Here is a 17,366-nt window from a genome sequence, read left to right on the forward strand (position 1 = left end):
GGAGCTGCTTCAAGTGTTTGGGTCTTTCTCTGGGTACAAACTACATCTAGACAAGAGTGACTATTTTGTGGTGTCTCGGCCAGGGGTGGGGAGGGGGGGGCCTGCCATTCCATAGGGCATGGGCTCACTTTAGGTACCTGGGGGTGCAGTTTGCCCGGGAGTGGGGGGGGGGCTCCGCAGGTACAACATTTCTAATTTGGTGGGGAGAGTGAAAGCTGATCTGGTAAGGTGGGGTGGTCTCCCTCAGTCACTGGTGGGTCGGGTATAGGCAGTTAAAATGAACGTGGTTCTGTTTATTTTTCAATGCCTGCCGATTTTCCTGCCAAAGGCTTTTTTCAGCGAGATTGAGGGAAGGATTACTTTGTTCATATGGGGAGGGAAGGTGGCCAGAGTTCAAAAGGTGCTGCTACAGAGGGGAAGGCAGGCAGGGAGTTTGAGTCTTTCGAACCTGATGTATTACTGCTGGGCGGCGAATGTGGAGAAGGTGCGGAGCTGGGTCAGAGGGGTTGATTCCCAGTGGGTCAGAATGGAAGAGAGTTTGTGCAGGGGTTCGGGATTGAAAGCACTAGCAACAGCGCCACTCCCGATGGCCCCGGGGAAATACTCAGGGAGTCCGGTAATAATTGCTTCATTGAGAATTTGGAGGCAGTTCGCCAACACTTTGGGTTGGGGCAGGGTCAAGTAAAATGCCGAATCGGGGGAACCACAGATTTGAGCCAGGGAAGTGGGATGGAAATGGGAGGAGAAGGGGATTAAGACACTAAAAGACTTGTTTCTTGGGGGTCGGTTTGCAGGATTGAAGGAGCTGGAAGCGAAGTATGAGCTGGAGCAAGGGGAAATGTTTAGATACATGCAGGTTCAAGATTTTGCCAGAAAGGAGATACAGAGCTTCCCGGTGGAGCCGGCCTCCACATTGCTGGAGGAGGTGCTGACGACAGGGGGACTGGAGAAGGGGGTAGCGTCGGCGGTTTACGGAGCTATTTTTGAAGAGGAGAAGGTACCACTGGAAGGGATCAAAGCAAAGTGGGAGGAAGAGTTGGGAGAGGATATGGAGGAGGGGTTCTGGTGTGAGGTGCTCCGGAGAGTGAAAAACCTCCATCTCGTGCGCGAGGTTGGGGCTAATACAGCTGAAGGTGGTATATAGAGCACACCTCACGAGGGCGAGGACGGGCCTTTTCTTTGAAGGAGTAGAAGATGTGTGTGAATGTTGGGGGGGGGCGGGGCGCGCACTAATCACGTTCATATGTTTGGTGGGGGGGGGGGGAGCACGCTAATCATGTTCATATGCTTTGGTCCTGTCCAAAGATAGAGGATTACTGGAAGGAGATTTTTAGGGTAATTTCTAAAGTGGTGCACTGGACCCGGGCCCCCGTGAGGCCATATTCGGGGTGTCAGACCAGCCAGGGTTGGTGCGGAGGCAGATGTTGTAGCCTTCGTCTCGTTGATCACCCGAAGGTGGATCCTGATGGGTTGGAGAGCAACCTCTCCACCCTGTGCCCTGGCGTGGCGGGGGGGCCTGTTGGAATTCTTGACTCTTGAGAAGGTTACGTTTGAACTGAGGGGAAGGATGAAGGGGATCTACAATTCATGGGCATTATTCATTATGCACTTTCAAGAACTGGATAACATCGAACATTAGTTGGGGCGGGTGGGTGGGAGGGTTGGGGGGGAGGGGTGCTGTGTGTGTTAATGGCGACTATGGGTGATCCCTAATTCCCCTTTTTGTCATTTGTGTGAACATGCGGGCTAAATGTTTGGGGTTTGGTGGGAGGATGGGATCGTTGTTATTGGTATGGGGATTGACGTATTTGTTACTGATTATTGTTTATTGTTGGTGGGAGTAAAGTTGGGAGAAAATGTGAAAAAGGAGGAGAATAAAAAATATTTTACAAAAAATAAAACAAAATGACACCAAACTGAATAGATCAAGGTTTTGCGGGTGTCTCAAAGAAGAAATGAGGCAGAAGGGTTCATGGAAATCCAGAGCGTGGTGCTCAGTCAGCCAAGGCAATGTACATGAATGGTGAAACTATCAAACTCAGATGCTCCAAAGGCTCTAATTAAAGGATTGCACATATTTCAGAGAGTTGCTGTGCTAGAGGAAGTTCCAGAGATGGGGAGGGCAATGTCGTTTGGTAATTTTCTGGAAGTATTTGATGACAAGTGTCACGACAGCCTGGGCTGGTTCCAGCCCCACTTGACCCGGAGTCGCAACACAGGTGAAATTAGATTTTATTTAACATACCAAAGGTCCAATGAACTGCAATCACTAGGTTTGTAACTTTAAAACCCAAGTAACCTTTTATTATGTGCAGTATGGTAATTACAGCACAGTGGTTAGCAAAGTTGCTTTACAGCTTCAGGGCCCCAGGTTCGATTCCTGGCTTGGGTCACTGTCTGTGTGGAGTCTGCACATTCTCCCCATGTCTGCGTGGGTTTCCTCCAGGTGCTCCGGTTTCCTCCCACAAGACCCAAAAGACATGCTTGTTAGGTGAATTGGACATTCTGAATTCTCCCTCTGAGTACCAGAACAGGCGCCGGAATGTGTCAACTCGGGGCTTTTCACAGTAACTTTATTGCAGTGTTAATGTAAGCCTACCTGTGACAATAACGTTTTTTTTTCTAAATTAAAAATGGACAGAAAATGTAGCTGACTATCTGTTACCCCTTTCCTAACCCCCCTCCCTTCCTAACTAACTCCACTCTCTTTACACGGGAAAGGGTGGTGAAAAGCAAATATTAATAAAAATAAAAGGATAAGGATTTCCGTTGTACTGGGATGACTTCAGTCAATGTCTATGAAATTTAGACTTTAGTTTTGGTACTTCTCCCTTCTAGGCTTGAGATGGTTTTCTCTGGTAAGGCTGTTCACTTTTCTCTCCAGGTTCAGTGTCATTTCAGGTTTACAGCAAAGGATGTGCAGGCACTAGCAGCTTTCAGAACAATAGAGTAGTCCTTTCACTTCAGCAAGCAGGAGAGAGAGCATTCTTTTTACTTCCAAGGCCTAAACTCTTCCAAATTCTCTCAGAAAGCATTGTGTAGGAACCAATCACCGATCATTGTCAGGCCGAACACTGTCCCTGGCCAACTCACCGGTTGCCAGTTAACCAATCGAATAGTTCCTCCCAAGCTGGTTCCTAAGTTTTACTCGGCACCAAAAAGTCTGGCTTTTCCCTTCCAAAAACAAAACCTGCGAACACCGTGTCCTGGCAAGCATGCTGTTTTCAACTGTGAGTCTTACATATAAAGGCACATCCTGATTATGGGCGGGATTCTCCGACCCCCCCGCCGGGTCAGAGAATCACTGGGGGCGGCGCGAATCCTACCCCGACCTGGCTGCCGTATTCTCCGTCGCTGGTTTTCGGGCGGGGGCGGGAGTCACGCTACGCTGGATGGGGGCAGTTGGCAGTGGGCCCCCCCCCCGGCAATTCTCCGGGCCCCAATCGATCGAGCGGCTGCCCATGTTTGGCCAGTGCCGTCGGCGTGGATTAGACATGGTCCCACATGGCGGGACCTGGCAGGTAAGTCGGCTGGGGCGGTCCACGGAGGGAAGCGGGGAGAATCCGGGGGGGGGGGGGGGGGGGGGGGGTCACGGTGGCCTGGGCACCGATCTGCAGGCGGGCCTGTGCCGTGGGGGCACTTTGTTCCGTGCCGGCCATGGCAGAGCCCTACAGAGAAGACAACCCCCTGTGCATGCGCGGAACCACGCTGGCAGTTCTGCGCATGCGTGAGATCACTTTGGCGCATGCGGAAACTCCCCCAGTCCCTTCTGCGCCCGTTGGAGCGGCGCCAACCCCTCCGCCGCCGACCTAGCCCCCGAAGGTTCGGGGCTGTTGACGCTGGAGTGGTTGGCGCCGGTTATCCCGCCGGCGTGGGGACTTAATCCCCGGAAGGTAGAATCCCGGCCTATGTGTCCAGAGACAAAATAGTAAAATAAAATAAATTCGAAGAAAGGAAATACACCAGAAGGATTCTTATACAAGGATGTGAATTTTAAAATTGAAGCATACCTTATCCTTGAGCCAGTGTAGTGCAAGATTGGGATGAATGGGATTTGTAGCAAGTTAAGCACGGGCAATATACTTTTGTATGACCTCCAGGTAATGCAATGTAGAACATGGGAGGTTGGTCAAGTTTCAAATAGTCAAATCTAGAAATAACAAGAGGGATGGAAATAGTGACAACAAGGATTGATGTTAGAAGTTCTTCCAGGAATTTATTATGATACAAATGATCTGGCTCGGCCTCAGACCGTTCCCAGGGAGAGTGATAGAGCTTGCATCTGTAGAACAGAGTTTGTTCATTGCAGGCAATGACTTGGTCTTCCCAATATTTAATTGGAGGAAATTTCTGCTCAACCAGTAATGGATGTTGGTGAAGCAGTCTGAAAATTTAGAGATGGTGTTGAGGTCAAAAGTGGTTGTGATCATGTAAAGATGAATGTCATCATAAATGTGAAAAATGTGAGCTGGATTCTCCGATTTTGAGACTGTGCTGACGCCGGCGTGGGAACTGTGGTGTTTTATGACAGGGAAAATGGCGCAAGAGTAGCACCGATTCAGCAACTCTGAATGGGCTAGCACCATTACCATGTGGAACGCAACCGGTTCCATGCCAAATGGCGCTGGATTCGCCAGGCCCATCATTGGTGCACAGGAGGCCACGAGATCCAGTAGCTTTCAGTGATATGTGCACATATACATCCTTTTCCACAATTCTGAAAAAAAATTCTGATTAGTCTTTCTGGGGCCTATACATAAAATTCTAAAAGGCATAATATTTGCCCACTGGCTAAATCTACCTATGGCCTTTTGCAACTTCTTGCTGAAACATAACAGGCCGTTGGGAACTCAACCCATCGGAGGCGGAGAATTGCGGGTGTACCCACGAATGATATTTGAACGCTGTTTCAACTATGCGTGGCGTGTGTCGCATTGACGCCGTTTTCGGGGAGGTGGAGCAGCGCGATTCGGCATCAAACTGGCACCTGCTGCGATTTCGAAGTCGGGAGCTATATTCTGCCCGATCGCACGCCCCGATTTCACCCAATCCCCTTGATATAGTTTAATATTCCATTAGTTTTTATGATAACTTTTTGTACCTGTCCACTATCTTAGTGCATTGTGTACATAGACAATCACATCTTTATTCTCTGCAGTATTGAGTTTCTGACCATTTAGAAAAAGCTCCAAAATATCTTTCTTGGGTCTAACATGATGGCCATACATTTAACCACATGTAATGCCGTTTGTTACAGTTTTGTTCACTCACTTATTCTGTTTAGGTCTCTTCCTGTGCCCATGTAACCTCTTGTTCACATCTGTGTGTTTCCTAATGTAGTGTTGTCTGCAAATTCTTTTTTTTATAGAAGCTTACAGTGAAGAAGGAGGCTTCACCCAAGCTCACTCCCCTGCCCAATCCCATTAATCCCTTAATATAACAAGACATCTTTTCGGACACACTAAGTGGCAATCCACCTAACCTGCACATATTTGGACTATGGGAGGAAACCAGAACACCGACGCAGACACGGGGAGAAAGTGCAAACTCTACACAGACAGTGACCCAAGGCCGGAATTGAATCCCTGGCGCTGTGAGGCAAAGTGCTAACCACTGTGCTACCATGTCACCCCAAACTTGGATGTGCAATCCTATCCCTTCACCAAGTCATGAATATATATGGCTGAACGAACACCACCAGTCACATCCTTGCTCTCCATCTCCTACCTCACAAATAATTTCTAACCCACGTCGCAAGATAGCCTCTATTCCGTGTGATTTTATTTTTTTGAGGAGCCTAATTAAATGTTTATGGGAGCCCAAATGGATAATTTCACAACCACCTTTTTTATCCACCATGTCAATGAGCTTGTTAATAAATTAAACTTCCTTGAGGAAAAAAAAAGAATGTATTCAAGCAATTGAAGATTATGATCCTATTACCAAACTAATTATGTGTAAAGACTGACTTAGAAATTAATAAAAAGCCCGTATAGTGGGTCAACCTGTTTTTACGATATTTGTATAAAATTTACTCGGGTTGTTTTCAGACTATCTCACTTTTGTGACGCAATAGGAAGTAGAGAGATGAGAGTTTGTTGCATGCTAGATGGCAGGTTAATGTGATCCAAAGCCTGAAAAGGGGATGAAATTGACATTGTGATCTAAGTGGATTGACTTGATCTTTCCCCATTACTGTAACCCAATCAAAGTGTAGAGTTGGGATTTTGTGGTTGTAGTTAATGTTCAAGTGTACTTCGGGTAAATATTACTACGGGTTACCAATAATTGAGCAGATGACATAAATGTACAATAAGATCATTAAATTCTATTTTTCTCGCTACTTAAGGCCCTACTTTTCTCTCAAGAATTTACATATTCTGCTTCCATGTGTAATGTAAACAAAATAAAAGAATGTAAGAAAGCGGCCACTAGTTTATCAATTTTGCAGTTTACTAAGTGGCCCAGAATTGGAAGTCCTAGAAATCAAAGTTCCTTGTTTTTTTAATTTGCCAACTAAGTTTAGTTTCTTCATGTTTAGAAAACTGTTTACTTACATTAATTGCAATATTTAGACTATTTAAATGGCTTTCATTACTTTCTTAAAATAAATATTGAAATTTCCACAGAAACATCTATTCAAAGCAGCACCCAGACTAGCCGTAGTGGCCGCTATATTAAACCACCATTAGAGTATTGGCGGGGACAGCGTTTGATTGTTGATAATACCTTGAACGTTACTGTCATTGAGGGTGGAACCAATTACTTGACTTCCAACACTCCGAATGCAGTGAGTATAATACTTTATAATAAAGGGAAAAATAAGTACTTAAGTTATTCAAATAACTATTTTTGGTTATTTTTCTATTAATGAAAACATAGAAAATGAATGCCAGAAATGAAGATTCTTTGAGGACCTCAAATCGACAGAATAAACGAATAACATCCACAGAAGGCCTGAATAAAAGACAAAATAGAAGTAAGAAAATGCAACTGTTCTGTAAACATTTCTGTTAAACATGCTCATGCTACTTTTTGGTTCTCCTAAAATAGATTGTTCATTTTCATTTACTGTGTTCTGGCCTAATTTTGCAATTATTTTTGATTACGGCAAAACTGTCGCCATTCGCCATCATCATAATGGTGAGATTACTGACGCTGAAATGAAGTTAATATCAGAACAGGTGAAATCCATGTCACGAAGATTACTGGATCTTTGTGAACAGCTTTCTTTGAGGTCAGCTATGACGTTGACAGTTTCATTACTGATTGTAAAATCTGTGCCACACTAATTTACAATAATAACTTCAGAGAAGCTCTGTAAATCTATGGTTAGGGACTACCAATGAAGGAGGGCCAAAGCTCCAAGGTCCCTGAGGAAAGGGTGCCCCAAATCTGAAGGAAACTTTGTTTGAGGCACACCGTTCCCCTGTCCCCCCAATCAAAATTATTAACTTTTCCTATTCGGCGCCCTGATCCAACCGGCGGCCACCAGCCTAAACAGTGAGGCTGGTCAGGAAAAGGCCCTGATGTGGCCACTTAAGGGCCTTAATAGGGGCATGGGTAGCCTCCCCGTCCAAGGCCTCATTGGCTATCACATAACAATGCGTTTGAGTCGGGTCAGGTGCGATCCTACAGGCAATCTCTTTTTTAAATTAATTTTTTTTTAAATGTATTTTATTCCAAACTTATACAAAAGGTTACAAAACATAAACAATTCGGTGAACAAAACTCCCCAACACAATTTTACAGTTTGTACAAATTTTTCCCCTTATTCATCTCCCCCTGCCCCCGCGATGAACAGCTCCTCAAATACAGCCACGAGCACCCTCCCACCCTCTCCACCTTGCCTCGAAGCCCTCCGTTGAACCCCTTAATTTGTACTTGATCTTTTCCAGCCGATGAGTCACCCAGCCAGGCCGCGTCCCCCGGTGGCGTTGCCGACTGCCACTCCAACAGAATTCCTCGCCGGACAATCAGAGAGGCGAAGGCCAGAACGTCGGCCTTCCTCCCCTCCATCAGCTCTGAAACCCCAAATATCGCCAGCAAAGGATCTGGCTCAACCCCCCCGCCACCACCATCCTTGTTAGCGCCCAGACACTCCCACCAAATTCTCTCCAGCTTTTCGCAGCCCAGAACATGTGAGCTTGATTTGCTGGACCCCGCCCACACTTCTCGTCTGCCCCCCCGCCGCCGCCGGATCGAAACCATGGTTTTCGCACCGCGCCGCCAGCACCGACATCCCTTATATCCTGAAATGCCTCCTCATCTGGTTCCGGACCTTTACTGTGGACTGCAGCACCGGGCTCTCCACGTATTTCCTTGGCATTGCCGCCGTCACCATAGCCCTCAAGCTGGACAGGATTCTTCCTCCATCTTAACCCATTCTGTCCCCTCTCCATCCCACCACCGCCTTCCCTTCTCCACATTCGCCGCCCAGTAATAATGTAGCAGGTTCGGCAACGCCAATCCTACCTTTGCCTCTGTAACAGAGTCCTCGGCACCTTCTCTGCCCATACAAAGTCCGAGATCATCATATCCGTTTTTGAAAGAAGGCCGTCGATACAAAGATCAGAAGTGTCTGGAATATGAACAGGAACCTCGGCAGGATGTTCGTCTTTACCACTTCGACCCTCCCTGCCAGAGTCAAGTGCAGTGTGTCCCAGCTCTTCAGATCCTCCCTAACCTCTTCCACCGTCTTTGTTAGATTCCATTTATGTAGCATCGCTCATTCCCTCGCTACCTAAATTCCCAAGTATCTAAACCTGTCTCTGGCCACCTTAAATGGCATCCCCTTCCTAGATTGGCTCGCCTACCCAATTTGTTACCGTGAACACTTCGCTGTTCCCTACATTTAACTTGCATCCTGAGAAGGCCCCAAACTTCCCTAACAGACCTATGTTCCTCTCCATGCTCTCCAGTGGGTCCGAAAAATACAATAGTAGGACGTTTGCATATAGCGACACCCGATGCGCCCTTCGTCCCCTCATAATCTCTTGCCACTCTGTCGACTCCCTAAGAGCCATTGCCAGAGGCTCTATTGCTAGCGCCAACAACAGCGGTGACAGAGGGCACCCCTGCCTTGTTCCCCAATGCAGCTTAAAGTTCCTCAAACCCATGCCATTGGTCCACACACACTCCATCGGTGCCACGTATAACAGGCTACAAACTTCGGCCCGAATCTGAACCTTCCCAGGACGTCAGTTACCACCACTCCACCCGGTCAAATGCCTTCTCTGCGTCCATGGACACCACTACCTTCAGTACCTGGGCTCTCGACGGGGTCATGATCACGTTTAGCATCCTCCTTATATTATTGGAAAGCTGCCTGAACCTGTTTGGTCCTCTGCAACCATCCCCAGAACACAACCTTCCATCCTTCGCGCCACCAACTTAACCAGCACTTTCTCATCTGTATTTAATAACGATATGGGCCTCTACATTCCAATGGGTCCTTACCCTTCCTTGGTATCAATGTGATTGTTGCCTGCATCATCGCCTCCGGCAGCTCCCTCTTTTCCAGCGCCTCATTAAACGCTCCCAAGAGATGCAGTGCCAGGTCCGTCGCAAACTCCTTATAGAATTCCGCCGGGTAACCATCGGGCCCCGGAGTCTTCCCCGACTTCATACCCCTTATACTGTCCAATACCTCCCTCAGCCTCAGGGGCTCCTCTAGCGTCTTCCTCTTCGCTTCCTCCAATTGTGGAAACTCCAGCTCTTCTAAGAACCATCCCATGTCCCCCTCTTTACTCCCTGAGTCCACCCTGTACAGCTCCTTGTAGTAATCCCCAAACACCTTGTTTATCCTCCCCAGCTCTGACACCGCGTCCTCTGCCCTAGTCCGTATCTTCAGTATTTCCCTGGGCGCGGCCTGCCTCCGTAGCTGATGCGCTAACATTCGACTTGCCTTCTCCTGTATTCGTACTGTACCCCTCTTGCCCTATGCAGCTGTCCTACCGCCCTCCCTGTCATCAACCTATTAAATTGTCCCTGTAAATTTTTCCTCCTCGCAAATTCCTCTGTGGTGGGTGCCCTCGAGTACTCCCTATCTACCTTCACTATCTCATTCATTAGCCATTCATATTACTCCCTCCTTTCCCTCTCCACATGTGCCTTGAACGAGATACCTCGGGACCACCGCTTATAGAACTTCCCAAAATGTTGCCACCGAGACCTCCGCGTTTTGGTTCAATTCTACATAATCTTTAATCGCAGCCCCCACTTTATCACAAAACCCTCTATCTGCCAGCAACCCAAATCGAGCCTCCACTCGGCCTCTGCTCCCATCCCGATCTAAGCCGAATCTCCAGCCATGGGGCGCAGGTCCAAGATTACTATCCCCACGTATTCTGCCCCCTCCACCCCAACCAAAATCTCCAAGTTGATTCTTGAATACATCCTACAAAGAATAAGAAATACTCCCCTCCCCCTGGGTTCTTGAAGCGCCACAGGTCCACCATACCCATCTTTTCCATAAACCCGCCCTGTTCCTTTGCCACTTTTCCATAAACCCGCCCAGCTCCTTTGGGCTGGTTTAGCACAGGAGGGGCTGGTTTAGCACAGCGCTAAAGAACTGGCTTTTAAAATAGACCAAGGCAGGCCAGCAGCACGGTTCAATTCCCATAACAGTCTCCCCGAACAGGCGCCGGAATGTGGCGACCAGGGGCTTTTCACAGTAACTTCATTTGAAGCCTACTTGTGACAATAAGCGATTTTCATTACATTTTTAATTTCACCCGTATTCTGCCATTGACCTGGGGCTTGACCCTACTACCCTCGGCTCTGGGACACAATTAAAATCTCCTCCCATAATCAACTGATGCGTGGCCAAGTCTGGGATAGCTGCCAGCAACCCCCTCATAAAACATACATCGTTCCAATTCGGTGTATACACATTCTAATACCCCACTCATCATCACATATATCCCACCCTGGTCCCTCACTTACTTTCCGCTCACATACCACGTTTTCTTACTCATCAAAATTGCTAAACCCCCCCCCCCACACAACTTTGAATCAAACCCCGAGTGGAAAATCTGACCAACCCATCCCTTCCTTAGCCTAACCTGGTCTTTCACTGAGGTGCATCTCCTGCAGAAAGACCACCTCTGCTCTTAAACTCCTGATGTGCTTAAAGACCCAAGATCTTTTCACCGGTCCATTGGACCCTCACACATTTCATGTTATCAGTCGTACCAGGGACTTGCACCTCCATTCACCTCTACTATCCTCCACTTTCGGCTCAACCCTCATTAATTTCATCCTGCCCCTGGCCCTCCAGGATGGCTCCCTTCTCCTCCACTGACCATGTTTCTTCTTCTCCAACCTTGCAGCGTCGTATTACCCCCAACGGCCACCTTCTTGGCCTTCTCCCTCCCCTCACTTCCGTTCGCCAGCATGATCTGCCAGCGTGGCAACTCCTGTCCCAAGGTTCCTCCTACTGACCTCGCACCCCTCCCCCACCCTCACCTTTGTGTCCTGTGAAGATGTCTCCCTGCAGCCTGCACTCTTCCCCCACCCAAACAAAGACCCATCTCAAACCACAGATCACCTCCCCAAAGACAAACAAAAAGAAAAAAACACAGCCACAGTCAGCAGGAGGGGAGTGGGAACAGCCGTCCCCTTACAAACTTTTCACTCCTGCTACCCTTTGTCAGACCAAAAGAAAAATTAAGAAAAAACCCTCCACATCGGAGGAAAAGAAGCCCCCTCCTTCCAACCCTCACTCTGCTCGTATTCTCAGTTACTTAAACGAGCCAGCATCTTGGCCTCCCAAAGTTGTTCAGTTCTCTCCCAGTTTATGCTCCTTGATAAAGTCATTGATCGCTTCTGGAGTCTCAAAGTAATATTCCCGGCCTTTATAAGTCACCCATAGTTTTGCTAGGTCGAGAACCCCAGACCTAACCCGCTATCGAAACAGCACCGCCTTGGCCCTGTTGAACCTTGCACGCTGTTTGCCAGCACAGCTCCAATGTCCTGATATATTCAGACCTTGTTCCCCTCCCATTCACAGTTGCGCTTCTCCCTGGCCCACTGCAGTATTTTCTCTTTCTCCACAAACTTGTGGAGCCTCACAATCGCCGCCTGCTGCGGCTCCCTAGCTCTGTGCGCTCTGTCCACCTCGGGAGTCTTGTCCAGCACCCCCTCCGCCACCAGCCCTGCCAGCATCCTCAATGTACATCATGGCACTCATACCTTCCACTCCTTCAGGCAGGCTAACTATTTGCAGATTCTGCCTTCTCGATCTATTTTCCTGCTCCATCTTTGCTCTCAACGTCTTGCAAAGTGATGCACGATAATTGAACAAAGACTAGAGTTTGATACAACTGAGGCTTTATTGCTCTTAAGATGTGTGGCCTCCCACAGCAGCTGGCAAAATGGCTGCTGAATGGAGGACACGCATATTTATACTCCACCTACTGGGCGGAGCCAGCAGGCAGGGACTACCGGCGAACCTGTAGTACAGGTCCTACCTTGCGTCACTTAATATAGCTGCAACAGTGGTTTACCACACAAAGGTCTCCTAAGAGCCCCCCTCGCCTCCAGTGCCATCACCAGATTGCTGTGGTCTGACATCACCCTCTCAATCTCTCAGATCTGCAACCCCTGTGCCTCCAAGCATTTCTCCATTGATCCCTTCAAGGGTGCCATAGCCCCTTCAATGGCCTTCAAGCAATCATCTTGCAATCTCCTTCCTCTGCTGGCAGATCTCTTCCTTGAGGAAGGCCATCAACTGTCCCATTTGGGGCTTTGCTACTTGCACCGAAACATTCTCCTCCACCATCTTTTCACTCGCTGCTGCACCGCATGTCCCTTTCAAGTCCTCCACCTTCTTCTGCCGGGTTTGGTAACCAGCAGCCATGCCATTCCCGGGGGGACGTCTCCGACTTTCAGTTACACTTTTCCGTCAAAATTAGACCCAATTTTGGGTAAAAAGAGTTTGTCAAGCAGGAGCTGCCATATATACGACCACTCACATCAAAAGACCAGAGAAAATCTCATCCGTGTAATTCTACAGCTATTGGGCGCGATTTAAAATTCAAGTGTCATTCTGGGCGAGTTTCGTGGGGAGTTTCTCCCTGCCTCTGTCGGCAATCTAACCACACTTGATCATTTTTTGGGGCCTCAGGGAGTTTCTGCCCCGGTGAAGCCCACAGTTAGAATTATTTTCAGCACTAGGGAGCTGAACACCCCCCACCCACCCACCAAAGTGAGGACACTCTGCAATCGGGTCGCTGAGGGATCCTGCTTCTGGACTTCCCACGCCCCCTTTCAGGATCCCCACCCTACATTGGCACCCTCATACCTGCCCTACAACCCCCCCACCTTTCATACCCCCTCTACCCCTTTCATGGTCATGGCTCCCCCCCCCTCGGGCCCTGACCGTTTGCAGTGCCGCCATAGCATTCTGGAAGTGCTCCTGGCAGTGCTACCTGGGCACCTTGGCAGTGCCAGGCTGGCAGTGCTAAGGTGCCTGGGTACCTGGGGGGAGGGCCAACCCTGGCCTGTCCCTGACCACCCAGGGGTCTCCAATGGCCAATTGCTGTTGCGCAGCTAGTATCTAAATCTTAAAATGGAGAATTAGGTTTCTGCTGAATATGTTGTTCACCTCCCAGTAATGTCTCCTCCAATTTTTTGTTTCATAACAATAGAGAAAGTCGTATCTTTTAATGAGGATCTTCTTTCAAGTGAGGTCAGAGGTAAATGAAATGGGACAATAAGCAATTGTCCATCTGTTAGCCAAGTACTTGGCATCATCGTCATCTTCGTACCAAGAATCTGCATACATTTTATCCATCGGCTTTGAGGTCTTGACTGCTATTTCCACATTGCTACTTTAAATTGTCATCTATGAAGTATTTTCATATTCTCCATGCAAGCTGAGGTCGCAAATTGGGAAGATATTAATAGATGATGCAATGATGTTTAAATGCATTTACACATCATGTTAATTAAGTAATAATTTTCTGAATGTACCATTTGTTTTGGCACCGAGTCTTCACTGTTGATTTCTTGCATTTTAATTTAGTTTTATTTTTGTAAAACGTTAGATAAGTTTGCTGTGTCTATATTGGTGGAAGAGTCTTTGAGAACACTGGACAGTAGCAGTGGATGCTCTTGACTTAATTGTTGGGAACATTTTCTTGATTTTTACAGAGGTACACAGAATCGCCTGGGTGCTGCAAGTATCAGAAAATATGGCAGATCAGAGCATGTGCCTACAAAAAAATTAGCCTGATTTTCCTTTCAGCCAAAGATGTTTAACTTTAAATGTAGCTCTATGTCTACATTTTCTGAATAGAATTTACAATTGAGAATTTGATCGTCACTATAATTGAGTATTTGCTGCCTTTAATTCCAGATGCAAAGTTTCTTCTAAGATTGCTGTATCAGAACCTTTTGCTTCTGTGGCTTTACCCAAGCATTTATATGGATATTAGAGCATGTTGTTTGAGGTTTTCCTTAAGCTCTCAAACAATTAAGTAGTTACTACCACTATCATGCCCTGATGGGGGATAACCTTGAGAAGCTAGGTAAAATTAAATGTTGTACATTTTTCCCTTTTATATATTCAAGGCATCATCTGCAGTTGTGCATCTCTGAAACGCAACGTCACAGAAATATTTTATCAATCAGCTGGAGGACTTATTTTTCCACTTTCAAACAGTCCTTCAGTGTTATCTAGAATAACTTCCAGGAGTTGGTGGAATGGTGACAGGTAGAATAGGAGCGTCATTGTCCAAAACGATCATTGCATTTGAATATTATTGTAGATTCATCAGAATTCTGACTCATTGCTTAAAGGTAACTAATCTATCCGTTAGTCCCAGATGACCGTAGGCTGCTTTCCCCTTTTGAGGGGGAAACTGACTGGTGGTGATTTAACCTGAGGATCACCACACCTCAGGCGAGGGGCAAAGTTGAGAAGGCGGGACCAGTGCGGTAATTGAACCCACGCTGCTGACCTCGCTCTACATCACAAACCAGTTGTCTAGCCAAGTGAGCTAAACAGGCCCCCGTTATAGTAAACAACTGCTGATCTCCGGGTTTAATTTAGCATTTGTCTTTTAATAGATTCAGATTTGAAGATGGAAAGAGATGGCAAAAAGACAAAAAGGGCAGATGAAAAGTCCAACAATCGACCGGTAGAATATATCACGAGAAACCAGACATGCAAACAATTGTCAGGACAGGCTGCTTCAAGCACAGATGAATATACCTCGAATAAAAGAACAAAAAAATCAATTAACAGAAAACATGGTACCCTAAATCCAACAGTTAGTGTGACACCAATTTGTGATCCTTTTGTATTATTGAACAAAACAGTGAAATTGAATGAGTTACACAGTGCCCATATAACCAAGAGTAAAGGAAGGACTTTGGCCACTGTAGATATGGTTATTCCATCTGAAGTAGAAGATACCAACGACATTTTTGAAAGCAAGTCCATGGAAGCGAAACTACGTGATCCTTACAAATTTAGAAATGGGTTAATAAAATCAAATAAGTCATTAGATAATGCTGAAAACAGAAACAAAAGAAGAAATATGTCAATGGCTGAAATGAGTAATTCATCCGTGATAACAAGTGAGGATGATATTTTTGAAAACGAAACTAATAGACCCATGGAAGCGAAACTACGTGATCCTTACAAATTAAGAAGTAGGACATTAAAATCGAGTGAGTCATTATGTAATGTTCAAAGCAAAAGGAATGAAGGAAGAAATATGTCTTCAGCAGAAATTAGTAATTCATCTGAAGCGGAAGATACAAGTGACAATGATCGTTTTGAACATATGTCAAAAAGGAGACCCACAGAAGCGAATCATTCTTCAAAATCAATCAAAAAACCTATCAAATTGAGTCAATCGGAAGATGAGAGTTTGGAGACCAGTGAGAGTATCAAAATTAACATCAAACGGAAAATGAGAAGTTTAAACCACAAACGGTATGCCAATAGGCAAAATCAAGCACGAGTAAATAAGCAAAATAATTCAACTGCAGATAATATTGACTGTTCTACTGTCACAGAGCTACATTCTGAAGAGTTTTCAGTACAGCTTAAACAAACCACTTCACTGATTAATAATGATTGTATTTTGTCTGAGATTTTGACATCATCCAACTCTATCCTAACCAACAAGGAAATCCGAGAAAACAACACTGAAGAGTTTAGCTTAAATAATCTCTGTCCTGGGGGACAGAAAACCACTTCTATTCGAAATCTTCAGATTTCCCGTCATCGTAAAACAGACAAGTCAAAGAAGGGGTCATATACTGGCAGTGCTGAAGTGACTACAACAAGCGGACTACAACATCCAATAAATAAAGCAGAATTAGATGACTATAATGTTGGAAGCAGTATATTGAAGTGTAACCAAAGCGCTTCACAAAGAAAACCTAGGAATCAATTTAATAGGTTCCTGTCATCTGTGACAGATGTTTCAGATGCTGAAATAAATGAGACTGAAGTTGTTATGGAAGATGAGCCAAAATGTTCAAATACGAAAACTCTAATTAGAGAAATATCAGGTACAGACTTTGACCCTGAATTATATTCCAGGCCTAGTCAGGAAAAACAACTAAAACAGCCTAAATGGTTGCATTCTCTTGATACTGAAGCAGAATTCTGGACTAAGAAAGAACTACGTTTCCTGCACAGGTAAGAACCATTCAAGAGTTGAAGGAAGTCTGAGGTCGGAATTTTCCGGCCCAGTTGTGGCGGGACCCTTCGAGTGGGATGCAGTGGTCCAGCCAAAGTTCTGTTGACTTGCAGGACCAGAAAATTCTGGCCTGAACTTTATTTCCTTTTTCTTTGTATGCTGGGAGTATTAAAAACATTTTGGAAACCATTTTTGGTAGTAATTTATACCAATAACCTATGATATTGAATTTATGCTGTCACAACAGCCTGGGCTAGTGCAGGGTCAATTCTAGTCGCACTTGACCCAGAATTGCAACACAGGTAAAATTATATTTTATAATACCCGTGGCTTTGGTTGAGACTCCAGTCGCCAGGTTTGTAAACTTAAATACAAGTAACCTTTTATTATTATCATTAACTATAATTAAATAGGCAAAAAGTACAACTGGCTATCTATTATCCAATTCCCAACCCCCCACCCCTTTCCAACTCGCCCCACCTGTACAGATAAATAACACCGAAGAGAAAGGGTGGTGGAAAGCAAAATAAAAGGATAAGGTCTTTGATTCAGATGGACGTCTTCCAGTTAGTTTATTTCTCAAGATTATGCCTTCAGTTGGGTACTTTCTTTTCCTTTGGCTTGTAATAATCTTCACTGCAGACTCACGGAGACAGCAGGCAACCGGCAGCAGAGAGAGGTAGAGAAACACAGCTCCTCTTC

The 17,366-nt window shown here is 46.1% G+C and overlaps 1 protein-coding gene across 5 annotated transcripts in view; it reads left to right on the forward strand.

Annotated features, from left to right (window-relative positions):
• Positions 1-17,366, forward strand: part of mis18bp1 (MIS18 binding protein 1) — a 129,616-nt gene that overhangs the window by 63,430 nt on the left and 48,820 nt on the right. For all 5 annotated transcript variants that reach the window (XM_072491100.1, XM_072491119.1, XM_072491138.1 and 2 more), the window contains 3 exons: positions 6,630-6,790; positions 6,883-6,979; positions 15,076-16,663. In XM_072491100.1, coding sequence (XP_072347201.1) covers positions 6,630-6,790; positions 6,883-6,979; positions 15,076-16,663 — 1,846 coding nt within the window. The remainder of the gene's footprint in view (positions 1-6,629; positions 6,791-6,882; positions 6,980-15,075; positions 16,664-17,366) is intronic.

Source organism: Scyliorhinus torazame, chromosome 2, assembly GCF_047496885.1.
Source record: "Scyliorhinus torazame isolate Kashiwa2021f chromosome 2, sScyTor2.1, whole genome shotgun sequence".
Taxonomy (NCBI): domain Eukaryota; kingdom Metazoa; phylum Chordata; class Chondrichthyes; order Carcharhiniformes; family Scyliorhinidae; genus Scyliorhinus; species Scyliorhinus torazame.